We start from the raw sequence: 25,826 nt of genomic DNA on the forward strand, positions 1-25,826 counted from the left end.
TTTGGTATGTATATGTATATGTGATACATATACTGTCTCAATCTTTAGGTGCAACGTCACTTTTTATGTGTGGACATCGGCATCCTTTTCATTCATGGGAATTAAATGAAAAGCTAAGTCCTATGATAATTCTGTGATGGACAGTTAAAAGACTGCACTCATACAGTATGTTTTATGGCATACTAAATCATTTAACCAGAACCACAAGCTTTCATTTTACCACTGCAGTGATGCACAACAGTTTCCTTTTGCTACCATTGAGAAATGTGTTGTGTATCATGTGTGTCCTGCGTTTCGTTCTCACTGTCACAGTTTAACCAGCTTGAATGTTTGTTTGAATAATGAACTGGGGTTTCAGTATGAAATGGACTTAATCCTGCCATGGTTTTGGTTGATCACCAGAGATGGATTCTCAGTGCAGGAGCCGCCCCCTGGACCTGGTCTTTATCATTGACAGCTCTCGCAGTGTCCGTCCGGGTGAGTTCGAGAAGGTGAAGATATTCCTGGCTGACATGGTCGACACGTTGGACGTTGGCTCCGACGCCACCAGGGTGGCTGTGGTCAACTACGCCAGCACGGTCAAGATTGAGTTCCTCCTCAAAAGCCACTTCAACAAACCCGACATGAAGAAAGCCATCTCCCGCATTGAGCCCTTGGCGACCGGCACCATGACGGGCCTCGCCATCAAGACCGCGGTGAACGAAACCTTCACCGAGCAGTCTGGAGCCCGGCTTCGCTCCAGGAAAATCTCCAAGGTGGCCATAATTGTGACAGACGGGAGACCCCAAGACCAGGTGGAGGAAGTCTCTGCTGCAGCTCGGGGCTCGGGCGTCGAGATCTACGCCGTCGGGGTCGACCGAGCTGACATGCGCTCCCTGAAGCTGATGGCCAGCATCCCTCTGGATGACCACGTTTTCTATGTGGAGACCTACGGTGTTATCGAAAAGCTCACCTCCAAGTTCAGGGAGACCCTGTGCGGTAGGACAAAGAGACCCGCGAGACCTTTTCCCCACCATTAACCCAGGTTTTAGTTTCGCAGTAAGGGGCACCTACAGTCTACAGGGGGTTTTGCTGCAGATTGTGGATCGTTTACTGTGTTATTGGTGAAATAGAAAGTCTGCAGTCATAAAGAAAAATACCAGATGCTCTCAACCCCCACATGGACTGCAGATGTCAGTGCTAGAACCAGCTTGTAGTCGCCAAGTTAAACCAGTTTAAAGTCTTGGGGCCGTGCAGCCCGAAACGTTCAGCTTCTTTTTTTAAAAAGCAAAAATAATGTAAATTGTGATTGTTAGAAAATGGTTTGTAATCAAAGCATCATTGTGGTGATTGCTTTCAATGTATTCGTCTTTATAGGAAATTATTTAAATGCACGGTCATCCAAACTAATGAAATAATGACTGACACTTATCTACTCAAATATAGAACTGTGCATAAACTTAATACATAATGCACTTGTTTAAATCCATACAAGCTCCAAAAAGCGCTAATGGTTGCTGGTGAAATGTGTGAAAATTACAATAATCTATAGCAATTTATAGGTGAGAATAATGTATTTGAAAGGATAGATTTTAATTGTACAAGAACTTTTAGACAAATGAGGCTCGAAGTTGTCCCCATGTTACTGTCTCTTTGAGATAATAAGTCCATGTACTCTTTATAATCAGGGTTCTGTGATTTTACCTGTGTTGTCCAACACACAGTGAACCTAAGCAGGTCATAAATTTCCTTGGCTGAGATGTGGAGAAGGTGTATCAATGGATCAAGTACAAACACAAGAAAAGCTCGCAAATATTTAATATTTTTTTGAATCAGTACAAGCAAACAAATATTGTAAATTGAATCAGCTTTAACTATAACACAAAAACCCCTTTATTTTACTTTTGTCAACAGTAGAAGGAGATATTAGTATCCGTCAACTGGTTTGATGGACTTGCAGAGCACTACCTTACCTACAAGATACCTACCAATAGTATACTGCATGAAACTGTACCCATGCTGCCGTCTTGACAGCGCCATCCCTTAATCCCGGTTCATTCTAGGTCTGGACCCCTGTGCCCTGGGACATGACTGCGAACACATATGCGTCAACAGCAATGCCTCGTATTACTGCCAGTGCCGGAATGGTTATATCTTGAATGCAGACAAGAAAACATGTTCCCCGAAACGTAAGAACATATGTGTGAATACAGCAAATGTGACTTTTTGCTGTGCTACTAAAGCTGCTAAAAGTCAATGTGTAAAATCTTACAAAGCAATGTGCTGATAGTGTTTGGTTTCAAAGCTTCACAACATCACAACCAACTGGTGCTTAAATCCTGACTGTAATTCACTGTTGACAGTACAATTTGTTGGACAATTATCGGGTAATATTATAGATTTTATTCCCTATTATGGCATCACTGTTCAGACAATGTAATGGTAAATTAATACTGTGGACTATTTTGGAAAGTGTACTTTCAAGCTTTGGTTTGTTCTTGAACTGCAGCCCAGTTAAAAAAAAACAGAGTGGGTGGTATTTTGTGTGCTTTTTTCCTCTCAACATGATCTGTTGCCCTGATGTAAAATGTGCTTTCTCCAGGAGAGGAGGTGAAGGCGGTGGTGGTGGTGGAGGATCCCTGCAAATGTGAAGCCCGACTGGCTTTCCAGAAACAGACGTATGCGGCCATCCAGCAGCTCACCACCAAGCATATCCTTCCTGTTGGTTCAAATGGAAGACTTTTTGTTCAAAACATTCTCGGCAGCACATTTCTCTATAGTTAAAGTTGATTATATCTACCTGTTGGCATTGTAATTGTAATATCATTTAGCAGTGTGTTTTGTGTTTGTTTTTATCATTTTATTGTGTCTGTTAATCTGTGCAAATGTATTTTCTTGACCGATCCCACTAGTCGACGTGTCTGGGAGAATAGAGCTTCTGGAGACCATGTTGGGCCGTGCCTGAAGCTGAACGCAGAGGTATTGACAGATTTTTTTCTTGGTGAGATTGGTGGTAAAAGCTTCCTCCCCTTCACACAGTCTGGCCTCTTGTTTATTTACTTTCTGCAGAGACGGCTCGCTGGCTTACTTCCTGGACGTGGACATGTGTTTCCTGTCATCCATCCTCCCATAACTACTGGATGAATTTCCACCACAGATTGTGTCAAGCTGTGATTCATGAACCAAGATCCCTCAACTTACTGACTGTAGTGCATTGTGGAGCTACAATGTCTACAGTTGAATGTGGGCATTTAATGCCATATTTTGAAACTACTTAAACACTTTTCTCTTATTAACCGAAGAAGTATTATTTCAATTGTTTCACCTGTACCGTATGAAGTATGTTTTGTATCCTGTTTGTACAAAGTTGCGTATTGTGTATATAGTAGTTTTTATGAAAACATAAAATTGGATTTAATTGGTTGCATACTTTAATAGTTTTTTTTTTACAACCAGTAAATTGTTTCCTACAGTAGATAGTTTTGCATTATTTCGTGATTGTATAATCTGTAAAACCAGGTAAAATATTGTTGAAGTTTGTAATATATTTCATAGATGATACATGTTAATCATGTGTCTGTGAATGTTATCAAATGACTTATAATGTTTGCTAAGAATCATAGATGTAACCAAGCAGACAAATCAGACAATAAAATAATCACAAAGGAGGTTGTTGTGTACGCTGTCTTTTTTGTTCTTCTTAACTGGATGGTGATATTGAAAATTTCATGAATCTGATGACATGATATTTAGAGGCCAAACAGTGAAGCTATTAAGAGTGAAATAAATCAAAGTAAGGCTGGATATGATCTGTTAATACATTGATTACAGTAATGTATCCGGCATGGGAATGGCGTGGTCTGACGCCAACAGTAATAGAATACATTAAATGGCTATTACTTAAAAAAGTTTGATGAAAGTTTGAAGGAGTAAAACTTTAATCTTACGTCTATTATATTTTTAAAAAGGCCAATGATACATTTCTCTCACAAGCATTGTAAGTTTTTTGATGTGAGGACAAACACATTTTTTTGACTAATGAGTTACAATAATTAAAATAAAATTCTCTTAAATTCCTTTAAATAAAATGTGTTATTGTTGAATTGAATGTATCTTTATGAAACCTTAATGAAGATAACATCTCAGTCTGTACCGTAAAGTAGTGGGCAGAATCAACACATCCCTCTAAAATGTGTTTCTGTGGATACAGAAGAGCCATTATGTTCGTACTTATTGTATAACTGTACGTTTCAGTGCCATATACTGTATGTATTTCTGTGTCAATATAGAAAGGTAAACATGATGGATGAGCTCTCACATTTCTATCAAGGATGTGTTATAATTTACTTTGGCTTCACAAAAACAGTCAAAGCGCACTGAGACCTGAGGTCAAGTTAAGATCGCTCCCTGACCTTAAACCCTTTTTACTAAGAAAGACTTTCACTCACTAAACATTCCTAATAAAGCTGGAATAAAGTCTACAATCCCGCCGTGATTAAGCAGATCTATTGATTCCTAATCTGAGTTGAAAAATTCATTTGGATAATAACATTTTTCCTACATACCATCTGTTTGTGTACACCATCACCATGACCATCATGTGGTTTTTTACACCTTCAGTGTTGCCAAAAAAAACAGTCAGAGGTCATCATGTAACCTCTGGAACGAGTTGCTTTATGTGCCTGAAGCAGCGCTGACAACAGAGCGTCTCTGTCTGCGCTGTCTGAGTGAGGTAAAGAGTCAACACGCCAACGTTTACCTCTCGTCTGGTTTGGATCCTCTCCCTCCTTCCTTTAACCAAACAGCTGTTTTGTGTTTGTTCGCTATTTTAGTGGCTTTCATGGTTACCACACTCATGGGCGGTCAGGAAGGCGAGCCCACCAGCATTTTTAGTGGAAAAAAAGATGAATTGGACTCACATACCTCTGAGAAGTGGAAAAATCACAGTGTTGTGCAGAGTTGAGGACAAACTAGAATTTTCTCAAAAACAGTTGACCAGTGGTCTGTTTCATTGATGACTACATATTTGGAAAAGTAATTTAACCTTATAATAAACAATCTAACAATCCTCTAAGGTGAGACAAGGACTGAGGATGTTTAAAATAACATGTAAGTTGTTCAAAAGTGAACTTGTTGCATAAACACGATTCTTCCTTTGCTGTAGGATAGTCTGTATTAAAAGAATAGTTGGACATTTTGGGACGTATACTTTCTGACTTTCTTGCCAAGAGTTAGATGAAAAGATTCATACCACTCAAATGTTTGTAAACTACATATGAAGTTACTAAGGATGGAGTACTTATTAAATTATGACACCAATACTATGGTGGAACAGGGCTGATATGTTATCAAAAAGTATATCAATATAAGAAAATGGACCAAAGGAATTCAACAACATAATTGTGTTTACCAAAGCAGATGGATATGTGTTACTGTGTTAATGTGGGAGCAAACATTGAACTGTAAATACTCAGAATAATTGTATTTAATATTGTTTTTTAAATGACCCATGTTTATTTTTTGGTTTTGTTTTGTTTCACTCAGATGAGAAATATTTTGATACTCCAGAGAAATTTGAGAACATGATTCTTTTTTCTTTTTTTTGAGCATGTATTGAGTGTTGAATCTGTTCCTGGACTTGGAAATATACTGTGATCACCAACTCCACTAAAGCTCTGAAAGAAAGCTGGTAAGTTGACCTTGTCAGCATTTTGTTTTGTTATTTTCCTGCTATATCAGCCACATATGAAGAAAGGAATTCCCTCCCTACAGTACAAAAATAGCTACATGTATCATGTTTTTAAAGTGTAATCTGAGTGAACCAAACTGAAATATATATTATTTGGTAGTCTCTGGTTAACTCAAAACGTACTTAAAGTTTGAGACAGTGACCTGCGGCGTTGTGTGTTTGTCAGAGAAGACGATGAAGGTTTGTCATGGATGTGTGTTCTGGTTCTGTCAGACCAAAGTGGACTCTGATATGTTCTCTTAGTTCTCTCAGCTAAAAGCAAATGTTTGGGTGCAAGAAGAAGAGTTACCTGGCTGCTGAACATAACAGTCTTTGCTTCAGCTGTACAGGCTGCCCATGTCGCAATACGCTGTTGTGGGTTGCAGAAACCTCTTGCTTCATGTGGTGAAATGACCTAGATAACCTACACTTCCACTGCTTGCATGTTATTGCCATTTTCTCAGAAGTGTCAACAGCCAGCGTCCTGCATCGTCTCTCTCTGGGTCTACTACTTTCCGTTAGATCTATTTCAACTCATCCACACAGTCTGGAGATAAATGGGCCGCAAAAGGAAAGTGCACGGCCACTGAGTGACCTCTGCTTCCTTAAGGTGGCTTTTGTCACCTGGACAGTTGACTTCCTCACCTGGGAGATGGTCTGAGAATGTCTCACCTGTTTGCTTATGGGTTCTCTCCTTCCTGTGTATTTACTGCAGCAAGTGTCCACATTGTCCAGATGACAGATGAAAATTAAAAACACCCCCATTGCTAAACTATTAGAATAATACTGTTTCAGATAGTTAGCCGGTGACTGGAATCTGTGTTAAAATTGTATGCCTAGTATACAATTTTAACTAGTTGTAAATGCACTTACACAACTTGCACTGAAGACTTCACTGCCTGTTCTAAGAAGATCTGAGTCAAGACTGCCACCTGCTGTAGAACTGATTTCCGATTGTTTGTTCTCATACGGTCTGGATTTCAATCACTACATATGATCTGAGGTTATTTAATGGGAAATAATATATGTATCAATTTATGTGCACATTAAGTGAAGCATTACACGACTTATGGGATGTGTCACATATTGGTTGCATATCATTACTTGTTATTTAGTCAAGAAGGAGAAAAACAAGTTGTTGTTACAATGTTACAAGAAACTGCAGGAAAAGGGGCATCTTTGTTAGCATCAGCATGTACATATAGAGTATTTATAGTATATAATATAATTTAAGTTAGTAAAATCAAAGTGATAAATAATATGAGATGCAAAACAAAAATACAGTATACTGTATTCCTTTTTGATTTTACTCTATTGATTGCAAGTCACGCCCACTTGCGACCCGCTGAAACTGATTGGATGGTTTAGGGTGTGACGTCATATCCGTAGTTGGCATAAAACAAGAAGAAAAAAAACTTCAAAAACGATGGAGGAAGATAATCCCCCACTACTTGAATATGCTCACTCTGAGTTTAAAAAACAGAATTTCAAACAGGCAGAAGAACTTTACACAAAGTTTATCTCGTCCTGCGCACAGTTCAGGTACCGTTTGTTCCGCTTTGGAGATGTGAAACGAGCTAAATAACGCCACTGTAGTGTAACTGGTGTTACACAATATTCAGTCCTCCATCAAATTTTATGACCCGGTTGATTGGTAACTTACTGTTGCCGAGATTAATTTGGTTACTCTCTCTTTGGAGTCATTTAATTCCATCACTTGTTAAATAATCCATTTTTATCGGTGTCATATTTCCACAGGGGATGTGAAGCTAGTCATTTGGCCGGTGCTTATAACAACCGCGGACAGATCAAGTATCTCCGGGTGGATTTTAAGGAGGCGGTAGAGGACTTCACTTCCGCAATACAGACTGACAGCCGATTTGAAATACCTTTCTACAACAGAGGACTCATCCGCTATAGACTAGGTAAGGGTCATAATAATATTTTTTTTTTAAAGGCACGTTTTGTTGTTGTGAGACTATCGTCATGCTGTGACGCTATCATCAAGCCTGACAGTAGTGACAGAGAAAAAGTAGTGACTTCCGCTCTGCTTCAAAATAATTGTCAAGTTTAGGCTGCGGTATAATATTTTTAACCTTTTTAAATAGTCCAAACTGAAACAAGAATATATTCAAGGAGGGATCCATACCAGATTTTATTCAAAAATCAAACAAAATAAAATAAGGAAAATGCAGATGCTTCCATAGATTATTTAAAAAATAATTATTTCAATCCCATTGTATGATGCCCTTCACAGTTACCAGATCTCAACCTAATGGGACATGTTTGACCAACAGGTTTGACAGTGTTCTCCACCTTAACCAGCATCACACCAAATGGGGGAATAGATTTTTGACGAGTGCTGTTCAATGGCCCAACACCTTATCAAGACACTTCCTGTTGTTTTTTCCTTTTAATTTATAATCTATCTGTACATGTATACATTACAAAGACTGTAAAAACAGTCAAATATATGTTGACAAACAGATGTTTAACTTCAGTAATATGATTGCAGCGCAGGTAAAAAAAAATAGGTTGTACTTGGTAACTGAAAGAAGAACAGTGAACTCGGGACACAGCTTTATCGCTGTCTGAAAGGCCAGGAAAATACATATTTGAAACTATCATACAGACTCCTATCATATTCCCTTTGACAAACTAGATACTGATATTACTAAAACAATCAATGAAAAAAAACACCACACTGGCTCACTAAACTATATAACAAAGCTTCCTTTTAACAAATATGCTTTTCCACAAGTGTCCTGTTGTCCTTATTTTCTCAATACTTCTCAATTTCATGAAACTTCATCTTGGTGTCAGTGATGTGTCTTTTGACATCAGTCAGATATGAGATTCAGTCTGAAAATGAATCATGATCACAACAAAAGCTGGGTTGAGGATATAGCTGTTGAGTGAGTCTGGTGTGTCTTGCTCATTCTTCTCAGTAAATAAAACGTCTCACTTTTGACTACCCAATGAAGAAGTACTTAAGAAATTGTAAACTTATGATGTATGAACATTTTTTAAAACTATTTTACAGGTTTTTTTGACGATGCCAAGAGTGACTTCCAGCAAGCATTGATGCTCAATCCAGATTTTGATGAGGCAAAAGTGAGCCTGCAACAGACACTTCTGGACCAGCAGCACAAGATGGAAAGGGGCTACTGACTGCTTCATCAACTATAGACTACATATTTTACATTTATGCTGGTGGATAAAGAAAACATGTACATACTGTCACTTTACTTGCATTTATGTGCAGCTGTCATATGAATTATCGTCAAATGATCTTAATAGGAATAGTTTGATTTATTTTTTTAAGCTATTAGCATGAATATGAACTTGTAAGTAAACACAAAAAATGTAAAGTAAACAACCAATGACATCACTCAATTCATTGCTGCAAAAACATGTATAGTTTAAACACATGAAAGAGCATTGCTAAGTCCTTTTCTGCTCTAACTCTTCCAGTTCGGTACATTTGTAATGGACTCATGAATGAAAGTATATAATTGTATTGTATAAGTCTGTGTGGACCATGCAGTCCTATCGACCAAGACTCAGTAATTGAAAAGATGAGCTTGGGTTTACTGTTAGTAATAAATGTTGTTGCACCATCTTGAAGACACTGGGGGCAGGTTTGTGACTATAAACAAACCTTGATTAAGTGTTGGAATACAGTAAAGAAAATTAGTATCTCAGCTGCAAAGGAAAAACATGTTTTGTGTCTGAAATTATGTCTTTCTAAAAGCATTGTTCTAAGAAAAGACAGTCATCCTCTCTTGACAAAATGCATCTCTTGGAAAAATTATAATAATATATTTGTGATTTGATATCAGTATAGAATAAATTATTTTTATCACACTCTCCACACACCAATTAATGTGTATGCATTTATTAAGATGTTCCAGTCTTCATAAGAAATCCATCAATTCATCACACTACAAGTGAGCTGGGTGAAGAGTCACCAATTGGTCTCACCTGTGTATTGTAATCAACGGATGTTTAAAACAGTTGGTGGTGGAGCAGAAAGCAGTCAGTCACTTCTGTTCAGAGTTGGTCTGTTGTGCTGGGTGTTCAGGGCCAAGCGCTGACGGTGATTGGATTCCTCTAGTTCTTTTGTTTGGCTGCCCTCAAACTCCAACATGTCGAGGCTTGGGAACATGTAAGTTAATTTAGTTTATTTTTGTCAAAGACTGCACTTTGTGCACTTGTCTCTAAATTGTGCTTTACTTGTTGTAGTTTGTTATGGAACTTGATGGCTGCAGTTATCCTGTTGGGTCAAGCAAGGCCAAATATGAAGTTTAATTCACAGTCAAGTAAGCCTGAATTCAAACAATTTCTTTACCTTGTTGCAGAAAGTGTACTCTTCCTCACAAGCCTTTTCTTTTAACAGGCAGTGGCTTACATTCAGACTGTGTGGGTAATCTAATGAGGCTGTCATTGGACAAGGCCCTAGCAGTGGGAAATGAACTTGAGGTGGAGGCCATAAGTGAGTCTACAAGGTGCTAGTAAGCACAATTGGTTCCTCACTAGAAGAGTGGTGTCATGCTTGTCTTTATCCCTCCCACGCCCTTCAGATGACACCCAGCACATTGTGTTAACACCCAACTTGGCTGCTCAGTGTGGATACAGCATGGAGTCTGACCTGTGGGGCAACACCAGAATCTACTCTTCTCTGCTGGGCTGCTACGTGGATAACAAAGTGTGTTTGAGCTCATTTTATTGGCTGACATATTATAAATTGCTAGTGAGATGGTAACTTGACCTTCTCCTTAAATTCTTGAGACTTTTTTTTATTAGGCACAGAATTTGGTATGTGCATTCATGAATAATCAAAGTCAAACCTCAATGTTTTTACTGTACTTGGCTGTACAATTTTTCCTCTTTAGTTTAAAAAGTAATGTAAAAATATATTGTGTTATCTGCTGAAATTCTGACCTAATTTATTGGTGCATCTTAACTCTGGGTAATTAAATGGACAAAAGTGGCTAAATGTTTGAATTAAACAAATTGCTTACTTTCAGCTCTATAGATGCCCCCAATGCCAAAATTCTCATTTAATGAATTTCATTTGTAGGACGATCAAACCTTCAATGTTGCTTTAAGGCTCCGAATGTACAGCCCTAGTCTCTCGGATGTGGTTACCCATGATGTGACTCAGACGTGCAGCTACACTCGGTGGGCATCCAGAGAGATTCTCTGCGACAGGAACTACATGGAAGTAGGTTACTTAACATGGATAGTTCTACCAAATAGTCTCTGACCAACTATTAAGCCAACATTTCTTGTTCTTAGGTGTCGCACCACATTACTACTCCTGATGCTGAAGTTAAGGGACAAGCTCAAGCTGTTAAAGAGAGCGACCACATTCCTGACGTATGTGTAGAAAATGAGCTATTTCAGTGGACTTGCTCATAAACCTGCACTTTTTTTTTTAATTTTTTTTTTTTTTAAGCTCATTAAACGGCAGTAATTTTGATTTCTTCCCTACAGGCCTCTGGGGCAGCACATGGTATCTGGAAGTTGACATTTTACACCCCAGAACCAGTGGCAATGGTGCTGAAGGAGGCTGAACAAGCCGGCTATGGGGCCATGGTGACCTCGACCCGTCTGGTTATGCGATCCCCGTACAATACAGCAGAAACTTATTCGGAGAATGTAAGCAACATACCCATCTCAATTGTTTCGCATTAAACTATGCTTGAAAGCGTGACATTAAACCTGACATCTCTTAGGTGGGTGGCGTCTCCATGGAAGTGTTCAGGGTGAGTGCCTACTACAAGGCACCACATGGTCTGAGTGTGGTCAACTTGGCAGCTGCTTGTCCCACAGGCAAGTCTCGAGCAATTGGTGGATGGGCACGATTAACGTTGTCACAGTTGTGTCAACAGTTGGTTTATCACTAACAGGTGGCGTCCTTTTCGATAACAACGTAATCTCTTGGCACGTACCTCGCCGTGTGACACCGCTGGTAGATGGCAGCTTTGAAATCCTAGAAATGCACATGGGCATCAACGGGAAGAGGCTTGATCGATCTCAGATGGCCGCACGGGGCTACACTCTGTCCACCACAGATTTCCACATAGTCATTGAAATCCCAGTGGGCTCGCCTGATGGCCACTACAAGGTTAGGAAGTCTTCTAGTTTAGAAATGCAAGACAAATTGTTTAAAATAAAAAAGATTAATTGGTCATGAATAATTGCAGAGCCATGCCCCTGATTACCAGTACCACATCACTTACCTTGTTGAGCCAATGCTTGAGATACTGTGGAGGACCACTGACACCCAAGATGATACCAGATACAAGGTTTTGTTCCCCATTACCACCCCTCTTATGCTTCAGCCTCCCCACATCCAAGAAAGTAAGTTGCATTATCTGGTAGCCGACCAACCTTCAGGCTCATGGAGAATGCTCTGAATCTATAGCGTGTCTCTTTCTGTCCCTCAGATACTGTTGCAGAGTCCCGAGTGTTTAGCGTTCTCTTGGGGCCTTTTCTTCATGATGTGGTGCTGAGGAACATCACCTTCTTCAACCAAGTTTTCACTGTTGAAGAGAGCAATGCCAGAGGCTTTATTGTGAAGGAGCATCACTACTCCAATGGAACCAAGAGCATCTCTGTTTTAGTGCCTTTTGATGCAGATATTGTCCTGAGAAATGTATGTGACATTATAGCTGTGCAATGTCATTTGGTGCCATCTTTCTTAATTGCTCTGTATTTTAGTGTTTCAGTGACATGACTGAGCTGTTTATATCTGCAGAATCCTGAACCCTTGGTGACGTCCTACTTCCTCTCACTGATCTTTGGGTTTATCATCCTGCCTGAAGAAAGTCCTTTTGCCCACCTAGTTGAGTTGGAGGCATCTCTGCAGGATGTTGGTAAGATTTATCTTTTCATGATATCTAGCTCATAATCCTTTGACCAACTGGCAACTAGGGGGTAAAATTGCCATGGAACATCACCACATACTTTTTAAATGTGTATTTTGTACTGCTGTTGGATATTCAAGCTTTTGGTGTATTCAGGAGAAATCAAAAGCTGCAAATAAAGCTGTAAAGGGAGCATCACAGACATATTGCATTCAATTGAATGTCCAAAAACCCTGGGTATCTCCCCTTAAATATGACAACACAACCCCAGTAAGAGCATAAGGGATGAAGACGCTCAGTTAAATCCACCTTTTCTGTGCTTTTAGAGCTGCCCACCATCACTGGCACCTGTGACCAGAACCACTTTCACATCAGTGTGAAATACGGGAGTCAAGGCAATGATTTCAAGGCAATGGTTGGACATCAACAGCTGACACCTGGGATGGATGACTACAATGTCCAAGAAAACGGCACACACTTCAGCCTCGTACTGCCGTACACTGCCAAGGACACAGCCTTCGAGGTATGTCTCACTATAACATCTCACCACGGCTCTTCTGCACTGGATAACATCCCTCTTTGTCTTACAGCTGATGACCTCAGATTCAGTAAGAGCCCGCGTTGACTTCTCTCTGTTGCATACCACTAACGACTGGGTGCTTGCTGATCTCTTCTTGGCCTGCAACTTCCCCTTAACCACAACCGGTAAGACTTGAACATGTAGGGTTTCTGCTGATGGGGATTGTAGGACGCTGTCTTCACCCTTACCACCTCCACCCTCAGCGTGCTACCCCAATGGAACGATGACCGCTATGGCTGTGAAGGTGGATTCTGTGACCAATATCCTCCCAAGTCAGCTGACTCTGAAGGACCAGTCATGCAAACCGGCTTTCAGTGATGATCGCTTTGCATATTTCTCTTTCAGTGGTGCTTCATGTGGAACCACAAGAACAGTAGGTGTTCACCTTAAATCCCCACATTATTTTTTGTTAAATGGTCTAATGCCTCCTATCTTTACTTGTATTAAGTTCTTTGACCACTACATGCTGTATGAAAATGAGATTGCCTCACCTTACAACAAAGGCGCGTCCCTCACATCACCAGTTGATCCTCGGTACAGGTAGAGGGACTGGTCTAATCTTTGATCCTAAAATGCTGCGTAGTGAGAGGTCAACCCCTTCAGTGTATTCTTCTTTTCTCCAAGACAAACTATTTCCTGCTACTATGTGGTCAATGAGACTCAGACTGTTGGCTTCCTCTCAAAGCCAAGACTCTACGAACCCACCGCAGAGATCGGCTCCGGACAGCTGATGGTGCAAATGAGGCTGGCCCAGGGTAAAGTTGGCGTTATTAAAAACCTTGTCTTGAGATTGCAAGACTGTACATTGTCTGGGCCATGCCTCTTGCTAATGAGACTCTTCTCCTCCAGATTCATCGTACGAGTTCTTCTACCAAGCAGAAGATTATCCAGTTGTGAAATATCTGAGGCAGCCTCTGTATTTTGAGGTGGAGCTGGTTGAGTCGACTGACCCGAATTTGGAGCTCATCTTGGAGAGCTGTTGGGCTACGCTTGATGATGACAGGCTGTCTCTGCCTAGCTGGGATATCATTGTGGACGGGTAATGAGATGCATGATAGTGCAGTGTCAAAATTCAGATTTGCCATGTGACCAACAGTGCGTTTTAAAAAGAAGACTTTAAATGTGTTTTTAATTTACCCCCATCCAGCTGTGGGAATCCAGATGACAGTTATATGACAAGTTTCCATCCTGTTGTGAGTGACGCCAGGGTCTTAGTCCCGTCCCACATCAAACGCTTCTCTATGAATATGTTCACCTTCACTAAAGATGAGGAAGTTCTGAAAGACGAGGTAAAATACGAGTCTTTCTCCTAATGAAGCATATTGACCACATCGCACGGTAGCTCTGTAACAAACCCTTCTGTCCGTCTACAGATCTATGTCCACTGTGATGCGGTGATTTGTGACATGCACAGCCAAGCAGATGGTTCATGCAGAGGCCAGTGTGTGCAACCTACACACCAGATGAACTACAGACAAGAGATGAAGGGAGTAAAACGGGGTAAGTGACTTCTGGAATAACATCGTCAACTAAATCTACTTGCAGTTGGTGATCGCTATTTGTCTTGTGTTTCTAGTGCAAAGAGGAACGAACTCTACCAACCAAAGGCAAATCTCATTTGGGCCTATTGTGTTAACCTCAAACTTCTGAATAAACTAATGTCTTAAAACTTTTCTAAGGGTCTGTTTTTTTTTGTTTTGAAATCATATTAAAACTGTTTATAAACCACATTGAAATATCCCTAGCTGTTAGTGCATGGATGAATAACTTGCATGTTAAGTAAATGGTGTCATTAACTAACCCTTTGTAGATGCTGGATTTGCCATTTGTAAGTTATAGATCATACAGTTTTTAAAAGTTGAACCCAATTATGAAATGCATAGTCAATCTACATGTATAGATTGTCCACAAATGTATTTACTGGTTACAATTGAGTGTTCATGTTGGTACACTTAGGGTTCACTTTTTTTTTTTTTTTTTTTTTTTAATAAAACCTTAACAGTCTTCCTCAGAGTGATTTACTTGTCTGTCAAACATTTGTAAAAATGTATATTCTGCTTGCATTCCTAAACTCATGTGTTTCATTTGAAACTAATGTAAGTTATTTTATTGGGCTCAATGCCCACATGCCTCTTGTTTAGTGGGGGGGACCTTTTTTTTTTTTTTTTTTTTTTTTTGCCTCGCTTGTGCCGCCCGGCGGAAAATTGGCTTTACTGCGATTCGTGTGCATTGACTTTTCATGTAATCTACTCGTGCGACTCATCCTCAGGTGAACTCATTTTAGGCAGTGGCATCAGACCTCATTCTTTCGGTCGCGACCCAATGTGTTTTACCATAGTGAGGGTCGGAATGCAGGCAGCCCGATAAATTGAGAGCGTCGCCTTCTGCTTTCACCAAGACTGTGCTGCGCCTGTTTCACTGCTGCAGCCTATTCGCCTGTTGATCTCCAGTTCCATCTTACCCTCACTCGTGAACAAGAAACTGGGATACTTCAGGGAGGAGGCATGAGAAGGCTTCCAGGAAGTGTTTTTAACGTTCGCCATGCCTCCACAAACTAATTCATTCCTCAAATAGATTAGTCTTCTCTTAATCTGTTATTTCCCTCTAACTTTTATTGGGGATAGACTCAAAGTCAGAGCTAAAGACAAACACTTTTTACATTGTTTCATTCAGTGAGGCGAGGCTGAGCACTCCTGAGTGTTGGATTTGGGTTATGACATTTAAATTTAATCTGAAACTAGTGTTCAAGAGACATTCCATCTATTTCATTATCCGAACCACTTATATAGAGCCTTCAATTAGCAGGCCCTATATTGTACTAGTCATTGAGTGCATGTGTAACTTACTTCCTACATACGTTAGTTCAAATGTTCACTGCAGGTATGAAACTTTACTACTCTGAACATATGGCACTCTGCAAACATGCATAACAAACAAGAATCAACCCAAATACATAAACTAATTCCCCCTTACTTGGACTAAATTTAAGTCATAACGGACACCATTAAGTGCATAAAGAGGGTTGGGCGCCGCCTTCAGACTCTGGAACATATGGTGGCTATGGTAAGTAACAAGATGATTAACCAATGAAATGCCCTTCTAATTTAAATAAGTGGTGAGTTCTCACGATGCAGGTAGACTGCTTGATGTCTGGACATTTTTATATATATACACACACATATACACATATATGTATACATATATATACACATAAATATATATATACATATATGTACACACATACATATATATAGACATATATATGTGTATATATATACATATACATGTATATATATATATATATATATATATATATATACATGTATATATCTATATATATATATATATACATGTATATATCTATATATGTATATATATATATGTATATATATGTACATGTATATATATGTATATGTATATATATATATATATGTATATATGTATATATATATGCATATATATATATGTATATATATATATGCATATATATATGTATATATATATATGTATATATATATGTATATATGTATATATTTATGTATATATGTATATATTTATGTATATATATATATATATATATATATATATATATATACATATATACATAAATATATACATATATACATAAATATATACATATATACATATATATATACATATATATATATATATGTATATATATATATATGTATATATATATGTATATATGTATATATTTATGTATATATGTATATATTTATGTATATATGTATATATATATATATATATATATATATATATATATATATATATATATATATATATATATATATATATATATAGCATTCCTAAACTCATGTGTTTCATTTGAAACTAATGTAAGTTATTTTATTGGGCTAGATGAGTTGCGTCATATATATACATATATATATATATATGTATATATATATATATATACATATATATATATATATGTATATATATATATACATATATATATATATATATACATATATATATATGTGCATATATATATACATATATATATATATATACATATATATATATACATATATATATATACATATATATATATACATATATATATATATATATATATATATATACATATATATATATATATATATATATATATATATATATATATATATATATATATACATATATACACACACACACACACACACACAAGAGAAGTGTTAGTGGTTGACTGACTGCTTTCTCATACATCGCCAGCTGTTTCGTACATCATTTCACACATCAAGCTCTCACACTGTATGTGAGCTGGCCGGAGAATCACAAATTGGTCTCACCTGTGTCTTGAAATTAACTACTATTTAAAACAGCTGGCGATGAATGAGAAAACATTGAGTCACTTCTCTTCATTGTTGGTCTGGTGTGCTGGGTGGTCAGGGCCAAGCTCTGATAGTGGTTGAATTCCTCCGGTTGTTTTGTTTGGCTGCAGTCAGACTGTAACATGTGGAGGCTTGGGAACATGTAAGTTAGTTTATTTTTGCAAGGACCGCAAAATGCACATTAAATGTCTCTCAATTATGTTTTACTTGTTAAAGATTGTTATGGAACTTGATGGCTGCAGAAATCTTCTTCTGTCAAGCAAAGCCAAATATGAAACTCAATTCACAGTCAAGTAAGCCTGAATTCAAATGTAACTACTTTACCTTGTTACAGAAATTGTACTCTTCCTCACAAGCCTTTTCTTTTAACAGGCAGTGGCTTGCATTCAGACTGTGTGGGTAATCTAATGAGGCTGTCATTGGACAAGGCCCTAGCAGTGGGGAATGAGCTTGAGGTGGAGGCCATAAGTGAGTCTACAAGGTGCTAATAAGCTTGATTGGTTCCTCAGTAGGCGAGTTGTGTCATGTTTCTTTGTTTTCCCCCAGATGACACCCAGCACATTGTGTTAACACCCAACTTGGCTGCTCAGTGTGGCTACAGCATGGAGTCTGACCCGTGGGGCAACACTAGAATCTACTCTTCTCTGCTGGGCTGCTACGTGGACAACAAAGTATAATTTATATTAGAATTTGCCAGTGAGAAACATGTTTGCAAATGTTTTGCATTTACACATATATGTTTCATGCACTTTATTTTTTAGAATGATCAAACCTTTAATGTTGCTTTGAGGCTCCGAATGTATGGCCCCAGTCAATCAGCTGTGGTTACCCATGATGTGACTCAGACGTGCAGCTACACTCGGTGGGCCTCCAGAGAGATTCTCTGTGAAAGAAACTACATGGAAGTAGGTTACTTAACATTGATAGTTCTACCAAAAAGTCTCTGGCCAACTATTAAACCTCAATTTCTTGTTCTTAGGTGTCACACCACATTGCTACTTCTGATGCTGAAGTTAAGGAACCAGCTCAAGATATTAAAGAGATCGACAACATTCCTGACGTAAGTGTAGAAAATCTGCTTTTTTTTTTTTTAATGGACCTGCTTTTCAACTTTAACAATTTGGCTTATGAGGTAAATAAGAATTCTCTCGTTCCCTATAGGCCTCTGGGGCAGCACATGGTATCTGGAAGTTGACATTTTACACCCCAGAACCAGTGGCAATGGTGCTGAAGGAGGCTGAACAAGCCGGCTATGGGGCCATGGTGACCTCGACCCGTCTGGTTATGCGATCCCCGTACAATACAGCAGAGACTTATTCGGTGGATGTGAGCAACATACCAATCTCAATTGTTTTGCATTAAACTATGCTTAAAAGCGTGACATTAAACCTGACATCTCTTAGGTGGGTGGCGTCTCCATGGAAGTGTTCAGGGTGAGTGCCTACTACAAGGCACCACATGGTCTGAGTGTGGTCAACTTGGCAGCTGCTTGTCCCACAGGCAAGTCTCGTGCAACTGGTGGCTGGACACCATTAATGTTGCATTGTCACAGTTGCGTCAACATTTGGTTTATCATTAACAGGTGGCGTCCTTTTCATCAAAGATGTAATCTCTTGGCACGTACCTCGCCGTGTGACACCGCTGGTAGATGGCAGCTTTAAAATCCTAGAAATGCACATGGGCATCAACGGGAAGAGGCTAGATAGATCTCAGATGGCCGCACGGGGCTACACGCTGTCCACCACAGATTTCCACATAGTCATTGAGATCCCAGTGGGCTCGCCTGATGGCCACTTCAAGGTTAGGATGTCTTACCTTGACCATGTAGGGTTTCTGCAAGTGTCACTTTCTATTGCAGTTTTTAAAATGTCATGAAAAATTGCAGAGCCATGCCCCTGATTACCAGTACCACCTTACCTACGTTGTGGAGCCCATGCTTGAGGTACTATGGAGGACTACTGAAACCCAAGACGATACCAGATACAAGATTTTGTTCCCCATTACCACCCCTCTTATGCTTCAGCCTCCCCATATCCAAGAAAGTAAGTTGCATTCTCTGGCAGATTACCAACCTTCAGGCTCTGAATCTATAGCCTGTCTCTTTCTGTCCCTCAGATACTGTCCCAGAGTCCCGAGTGTTTAGCGTTCTCTTGGGGCCTTTTCTTCATGATGTGGTGCTGAGGAACATCACCTTCTTCAACCAAGTTCTCACTGTTGAAGAGAGCAATGCCAGAGGCTTTACCATCCAGGAGCATCACTACTCCAATGGAACCAAGAGCATCTCTGTTTTAGTCCCTGTTGATGCAGACATTGTCCTGAAATATGTATATTAATTTCTAGATATAAATTTCACTCTGTGCCAGCTTGGTGTCCAGGTGAAATGACTGGGCTGTTTATATCTGCAGAATCCTGAACCCTTGGTGACATCCTACTTCCTCTCTCTGATCTTTGGGTTTATCATCCTGCCTGAAGAAAGTCCTTTCGCCCACCCAGTCGAGTTGCAGTTATCTCTGCAGGATGTTGGTGAGATATTCAGCTTTTTACTGTATCTATATCATAATTGCTGTTCAACCAATATTAACATGTAACATCCCAAAGCACTTTATTTTTTTTTTCAGTGTCTGTTCTGAACCTGTTAATAAATTTTAAACGTGAGACCCTTTTCTGTGCTTTTAGAGCTGCCCACCATCACTGGCACCTGTGACCAGAACCACTTTCACATCAGTGTGAAATACGGGAGTCAAGGCAATGATTTCAAGGCAATGGTTGGCCATCAACAGCTGACACCTGGGATGGATGACTACAATGTCCAAGAAAACGGCACACACTTCAGCCTCGTACTGCCGTACACTGCCAAGGACACAGCCTTCGAGGTATGTCTCACTATAACATCTCACCATGGCTCTTCTGCACTGGATAACGTCCCTCTTTGTCTTACAGCTGATGACCTCAGATTCAGTAAGAGCCCGCGTTGACTTCTCTCTGTTGCATACCACTAACGACTGGGTGCTTGCTGATCTCTTCTTGGCCTGCAACTTCCCCTTAACCACAACCGGTAAGACTTGAACATGTAGGGTTTCTGCTGATGGGGATTGTAGGACACTGTCTTCACCCTTACCACCTCTACCCTCAGCGTGCTACCCCAATGGAACGATGACCGCTATGGCTGTGAAGGTGGATTCTGTGACCAATATCCTCCCAAGTCAGCTGACCCTGAAGGACCAGTCGTGCAAACCGGCTTTCAGTGATGATCGTTTTGCATATTTCTCTTTCAGTGGTGCTTCATGTGGAACCACAAGAACAGTAGGTGCTCACCTTAAATCCCCACATTATTTTTTGTTAAATGGTCTAATGCCTCCTATCTTTACTTGTATTAAGTTCTTTGACCACTACATGCTGTATGAAAATGAGATTGCCTCACCTTACAACAAAGGCGCGTCCCTCACATCACCAGTTGATCCTCGGTACAGGTAGAGGGACTGGTCTAATCTTTGATCCTAAAATGCTGCGTAGTGAGAGGTCAACCCCTTCAGTGTATTCTTCTTTTCTCCAAGACAAACTATTTCCTGCTACTATGTGGTCAATGAGACTCAGACTGTTGGCTTCCTCTCAAAACAAACACACTACGAACCCACCGCAGAGATCGGCTCCGGACAGCTGATGGTGCAAATGAGGCTGGCCCAGGGTAAAGTTGGCATTATTAAAAACCTTGTCTTGAGCTTGCCAGGCTGTACATTGTCTGGGCCGTGCCTCTTGCTAATGAGACTCTTCTCCTCCAGATTCATCGTACGAGTTCTTCTACCAAGCAGAAGATTATCCAGTTGTAAAATATCTGAGGCAGCCTCTGTATTTTGAGGTGGCGCTGGTTGAGTCTACTGACCCAAATTTGATGCTCATCTTGGAGAGCTGTTGGGCTACACTTGATGAAGACCGGACATCTCTGCCTAGCTGGGATATTATTGTCGATGGGTAATGAGTAGCATTAATCTAGTACAGTCTCAACTTCGGGTTTGACTGAGACAAACCATAATTTTTATGAGTTTCAAGTATTCAAATGGTTTTATCCTCCCTACAGCTGTGAGAATCCAGATGACAGCTATGTGACCATTTTCCATCCTGTTGTGAGTGACGCCAGGGTCTTAGTCCCATCCCACATCAAACGCTTCTCTATGAATATGTTCACCTTCACTAAAGATGAGGAAGTTCTGAAAGACGAGGTAAAATACGAGTCTTTCTCCTAATGAAGCATATTGACCACATCGCACGGTAGCTCTGTAACAAACCCTTCTGTCCGTCTACAGATCTATGTCCACTGTGATGCGGTGATTTGTGACATGCACAGCCAAGCAGATGGTTCATGCAGAGGCCAGTGTGTGCAACCTACACACCAGATGAACTACAGACAAGAGATGAAGGGAGTAAAACGGGGTAAGTGACTTCTGGAATAACATTGTCAACTAAATCTACTTGCAGTTGGTGATCGCTTTTTGTTTTTTCTAGCGCACAGAGAAACAGACTCTACCAACCAAACGCACATCTCATCTCGACCTATTGTGTTAACCTCTGTTAAAACATCTGAATAAACTAATGTCTTTAAACTTTTGTTGCATGTATTTGCTTAATGTGTATCAAAAGGTTGGCATACAGAAAATAAGCTAAAGCTGAAAAGGAAAAACTTACTTTAAATAACTTTCTAAATGTATGCTTTTAGAAGAGATGACTGTAGCTTTTGACACCAGATCTGTTGACTACCAAATATTCATGAATAGTAGGCATTGACCAAATCGGCATGAAATATCATTAGTTTAAAACAAAACTACAGACACATGTCAATTTAGATCAAAATCTTATTCCCTTCTTCTGCAGAAAAAAACAAGTAAATTACTCAAAGTTGACTATAAGGTGCAGTTTCCATCCATTAGATTTGGGAGTGGTGTGGAGAAAGCTAGTTTCAGTCTTTCCTTACAAGCAGGAAAAGTATTTCTCACTTGTTTGTGTTCACTATGACACTGAAATTCTGTCTCTTGTGCTATATACTGAACGAATGCCAGCAAAACCACAGAGCATAATCCCTTTTTTTCTGATTAAAGAAATCTTTGAACTGTCTGAAACTATGGATATCATGGCCCCCAAAAAATATTGTTACCTGAACACATGCCACTGCTCTTGGAGTCAAGCAACCTCATTTATTTCTGTCCTGGAATCCCTGGTTGACTTCAACTTGCATTACTTGGTCAAAAGAGAAAATACTATAAGTCCCACAATGCACCACCATTAGGCAGATGCAGGCTGCCGATTGCTTCAAGTTGAAACTCCTGCAATGCAAGGACTCACAGTGAACACTTTAGCTGAGACCGATTTGAGGAAAGAGTAAACTCATGGTAAAGCCAAGGAATCACTCTGGTACTGTAGCTATTTGTTGGCTTGAAATTGCTTAACATTTATTTACATGTTTTTGTGTTTGAAGGTTTTCAACCTGATGGACCAACCAGCCAACTAAGAAACAAAGATTGAGCTGTGTTGGAAACAAGTTGTCCTTTGGACCAAGTGTACCAGCTATTTCAAGTTGGCCAAGAGTTGATGAACTATCTAGGAACTTGACTGATGCATACATCAAAAATTAACTAACATTGCAGTGCTTTATATAATGAGCAGGGGCAGACTGGCCATAGAGGGTATTGTGCCGACGTGGTTGGGGCCGGCCCACCTCATCACCAGCCGGCCGTCACTCTGTCATCGCTGGCCCGACTACGTGCTGTGGTTCACAGAACACGTTAAATTTACTCAAACTAAATCTAAGCAACACTGACTTTATACTACTCCTTGTGATCTGTACTCCTACTCATGGTTAAAATGTTGCTTACAGGTTTTCAGAGCGCTTGTGCGATTTGAGGACAGTCTGCCTTGATTTTAATCCAGAACACCAGCACTTTGGCAGACTTGAAACGTACATAAGTTTCATTTTTGGGGTAACTGTCTCACGTAGCCTCTGACATGTGTCAAGAGTGAGAGGCTCATACGCACAGACGGATGTATCCGGTCCGTTTTTCAAAATAACACTTTTTTCATTCTCTGTTCAGCCCGATACAAAGGGGACGTTGCGTCACTCGCTCACATATGAAGATGTTTTTTAGCATGATTCAACAGCATGGCACCAACACGTAAATCCTTAAAGGAGTATACTGATATTGTTTTTATTCACATGTTACTATTATGTAGATTATATTGTTTTGTAATGCACCTTCGACACACAATGCATTGATTGCACGGGCAATGCGTTGTCATGTACAAGGTAGGCCGGTCTGACAGTAATCCCCGGGCCACTTTTTCCCCCAGTCCGACCCTGATAATGAGGCACCTTTGTCTTGGGGGAAAAGTGTAAAAAGATATGACCCTAAAGCTGAAAGATTTAAGCTTGATTTTCGAAATTCTTCGTGTCTAAACCTTTACTCACATGGACCAACTGTTTTGGTGCTAAAAATTGGATTACTAAAGATTGTTTACAAATAGTGGAATATATGAATATAATAGATGCATGTAACTTCAAGTTACCAATGATAATGGGACTCATACTGCAGATCAAGCTTTAGGGGTGTGTGCGCAAATAAAATAACATTACAACACATTTGGTTGTCAAACCAAATGTTTTATATGGTGGGGCTGGATGTGGTGGTGATCTGGTGGCAGGCGGAGACCAACTGAGGCTGCTGGCGCGACGCATGTTATCCACTGGACCCCGGCGGCTGTGAATCCTCTCTGTAAAATAAATCACTAGTCAGTATAAGTTCACTGAAAAAGTTATGAATACACAAGTAACGGAGATCCAACAGTGACTATGCTCACGTGCTAAACTAACAATAGTCTTACAAACATTACGGAAATCCAGCACTAGTCTAAATTCATTGAAAGTTAAAGGTGATGGTGACTATAGTTGGTTACCCACAGTTCAGTCCTCCAGACATGCTGTAGCCAGCTATCTCCCTGTAAGCTCCCTGACTGGCTACTTATCGTTACTAACGTAAATATACTATTGCAAAGTTCAGTAAGTCTTTAAATGGATCCCATTTATTGGCGTTGTCCTCTTCACTGCAGGAATCGACTCATTCAGGCTCTTAAGCTCTGCCGTCACTGCTTGGCTCAGGGTAAACTCCTTGCTCTCTTCCCTCTGGCTCACAGTGAAGCTTTTTGCACGCGTCATACGATATGTCCATGTTTCGATGCTCAGATCTCGCTAAGTGATTCCCATACAATGCCGTGAGAAAAGGACGAGTGGAACGTCTACTGATTCTGCCAGATTTTTTACCTATCTCTGTCGTATTATCCCGAAGATATGAATTTAATAAAAACTTTAACATCATAGCCCGCTTCGAAGCGGGGGCGGACTCCAGAAAGAAATAAACTGAAACTTCAGAGAAAATTCAGATAATTCCAGATACGGACCAGGTGCCCGGTACTCTATAACTATTAGTCGTCTATTCGAATGTATTGCTTTCCAGTTTGGATGTGAAAGACTAAGAACAAGGCTTTCAAATGAGTTGTAGTTCAGTCTAGGTTTAGGACCCATTAATAGGCTTGAGTCAAAGATTCCTCCTCGGCCAATGCCTCAAGGAACGTGTGTGTTAATGACTCGGAGGAGTTGATTCATTTTGACATATTCTTCATGACTCAGCCAGGTTTTGTATAACAACAAAAATGTGATTGATAACTAAATTACTAATACAGCTTTAGAAGACAGAGATCTAATATTTAGGAATCCACATGTAATTATCCTATTGTATTGCACTGTTGCAATAGTGGTGATTTTTATGAGGTTTATAAACTCCTCTACTTTTTTTTTTTTTTTTCCGTTACTTTGGATTTAATTAATTTGAGTGGCCGTGGGACAGACATTCTCTAGAGTTTAAAGTGGGTAACTGCCCTAAAGTAAATGCAGAGAAATAACATTACTTTAAAATAAAAGCACAATACAATAGTTGTTGCTTCATTATTGAATTTGGTGCGTAATGCGATCAATCACATTAATCATGCGATTAATCAGTTACATTTTTTTCAACTTTGCCCAGGCCTACTTTTTTTATTATGTCATTAGTGCGATAGAAAGCGAATAAAGAAAAAATTTGGAACTGCGTGTTTGAGACAATTGGTTAGAACTGAACAGAACACAATTATGAAACATGTTACCTTGAAACACGAGGATGCAGTGTGGTTATTTCTCCTTCCTTCTATAGGAGTTGTTATATATATATATATATATATATATATATATATATATATATATATATATATATATATATATAGACATATATCTA

General features: G+C 39.5%; 4 protein-coding genes across 4 annotated transcripts in view; all 4 read left to right on the plus strand.

Annotated features, from left to right (window-relative positions):
• The window catches only part of matn3a (matrilin 3a), a 5,542-nt gene extending 2,779 nt beyond the window's left edge, over positions 1 to 2,763 (plus strand). Inside the window, exons 2-4 of the mRNA XM_068577535.1 lie at positions 403 to 978; positions 2,043 to 2,168; positions 2,582 to 2,763. Of these exons, the coding sequence (XP_068433636.1) occupies positions 403 to 978; positions 2,043 to 2,168; positions 2,582 to 2,763 (884 nt within the window). The remainder of the gene's footprint in view (positions 1 to 402; positions 979 to 2,042; positions 2,169 to 2,581) is intronic.
• A 4,357-nt stretch (positions 2,764 to 7,120) lies between these two features.
• On the plus strand, positions 7,121 to 9,467 carry ttc32 (tetratricopeptide repeat domain 32). Its single transcript, XM_068577045.1, has 3 exons — positions 7,121 to 7,249; positions 7,466 to 7,632; positions 8,751 to 9,467. The coding sequence occupies exons 1-3, from the start codon at positions 7,134 to 7,136 to the stop codon at positions 8,876 to 8,878; spliced, it is 411 nt and encodes a 136-aa protein (XP_068433146.1). The 5' UTR covers positions 7,121 to 7,133; the 3' UTR covers positions 8,879 to 9,467.
• A 388-nt stretch (positions 9,468 to 9,855) lies between these two features.
• On the plus strand, positions 9,856 to 14,835 carry zpax1 (zona pellucida protein AX 1). Its single transcript, XM_068577044.1, has 21 exons — positions 9,856 to 9,875; positions 9,953 to 10,029; positions 10,107 to 10,202; positions 10,291 to 10,415; positions 10,791 to 10,934; positions 11,009 to 11,089; positions 11,207 to 11,371; positions 11,449 to 11,545; positions 11,623 to 11,840; positions 11,920 to 12,076; positions 12,163 to 12,371; positions 12,474 to 12,591; positions 12,909 to 13,105; positions 13,173 to 13,287; positions 13,366 to 13,535; positions 13,611 to 13,702; positions 13,787 to 13,917; positions 14,012 to 14,201; positions 14,310 to 14,451; positions 14,536 to 14,662; positions 14,739 to 14,835. The coding sequence occupies exons 1-21, from the start codon at positions 9,856 to 9,858 to the stop codon at positions 14,810 to 14,812; spliced, it is 2,745 nt and encodes a 914-aa protein (XP_068433145.1). The 3' UTR covers positions 14,813 to 14,835.
• Positions 14,836 to 17,639: 2,804 nt separating this feature from the next.
• On the plus strand, positions 17,640 to 22,100 carry LOC137785739 (uncharacterized). Its single transcript, XM_068577207.1, has 21 exons — positions 17,640 to 17,659; positions 17,734 to 17,810; positions 17,890 to 17,985; positions 18,064 to 18,188; positions 18,279 to 18,422; positions 18,497 to 18,577; positions 18,679 to 18,843; positions 18,921 to 19,017; positions 19,100 to 19,317; positions 19,403 to 19,559; positions 19,633 to 19,841; positions 19,923 to 20,040; positions 20,194 to 20,390; positions 20,458 to 20,572; positions 20,651 to 20,820; positions 20,896 to 20,987; positions 21,072 to 21,202; positions 21,297 to 21,486; positions 21,593 to 21,734; positions 21,819 to 21,945; positions 22,018 to 22,100. The coding sequence occupies exons 1-21, from the start codon at positions 17,640 to 17,642 to the stop codon at positions 22,098 to 22,100; spliced, it is 2,754 nt and encodes a 917-aa protein (XP_068433308.1).
• Positions 22,101 to 25,826: the final 3,726 nt, after the last annotated feature.

This window comes from Clinocottus analis, unplaced genomic scaffold (assembly GCF_023055335.1).
Source record: "Clinocottus analis isolate CAN_PGR_092001 unplaced genomic scaffold, fCliAna1.0.p SCAF_15, whole genome shotgun sequence".
Lineage (NCBI taxonomy): Eukaryota > Metazoa > Chordata > Actinopteri > Perciformes > Cottidae > Clinocottus > Clinocottus analis.

What these genes read in the sequence shown, in the direction of transcription:
- zpax1 (XM_068577044.1), top strand. Translation starts at nt 9,856, where the DNA reads ATGTCGAGGCTTGGGAACAT. An exon ending in AGAGCGACCACATTCCTGAC is followed by an intron (nt 11,090 to 11,206) that starts GTATGTGTAGAA and finishes TCTTCCCTACAG; the next exon opens with GCCTCTGGGGCAGCACATGG. An exon ending in GGCATCTCTGCAGGATGTTG is followed by an intron (nt 12,592 to 12,908) that starts GTAAGATTTATC and finishes CTGTGCTTTTAG; the next exon opens with AGCTGCCCACCATCACTGGC.
- LOC137785739 (XM_068577207.1), top strand. Translation starts at nt 17,640, where the DNA reads ATGTGGAGGCTTGGGAACAT. An exon ending in GTGAAAGAAACTACATGGAA is followed by an intron (nt 18,423 to 18,496) that starts GTAGGTTACTTA and finishes TCTTGTTCTTAG; the next exon opens with GTGTCACACCACATTGCTAC. An exon ending in CATGTGGAACCACAAGAACA is followed by an intron (nt 20,821 to 20,895) that starts GTAGGTGCTCAC and finishes ACTTGTATTAAG; the next exon opens with TTCTTTGACCACTACATGCT.
- ttc32 (XM_068577045.1), top strand. Translation starts at nt 7,134, where the DNA reads ATGGAGGAAGATAATCCCCCACTACTTGAATATGCTCACTCTGAGTTT. An exon ending in TCGTCCTGCGCACAGTTCAG is followed by an intron (nt 7,250 to 7,465) that starts GTACCGTTTGTT and finishes ATATTTCCACAG; the next exon opens with GGGATGTGAAGCTAGTCATT. An exon ending in ACTCATCCGCTATAGACTAG is followed by an intron (nt 7,633 to 8,750) that starts GTAAGGGTCATA and finishes ACTATTTTACAG; the next exon opens with GTTTTTTTGACGATGCCAAG.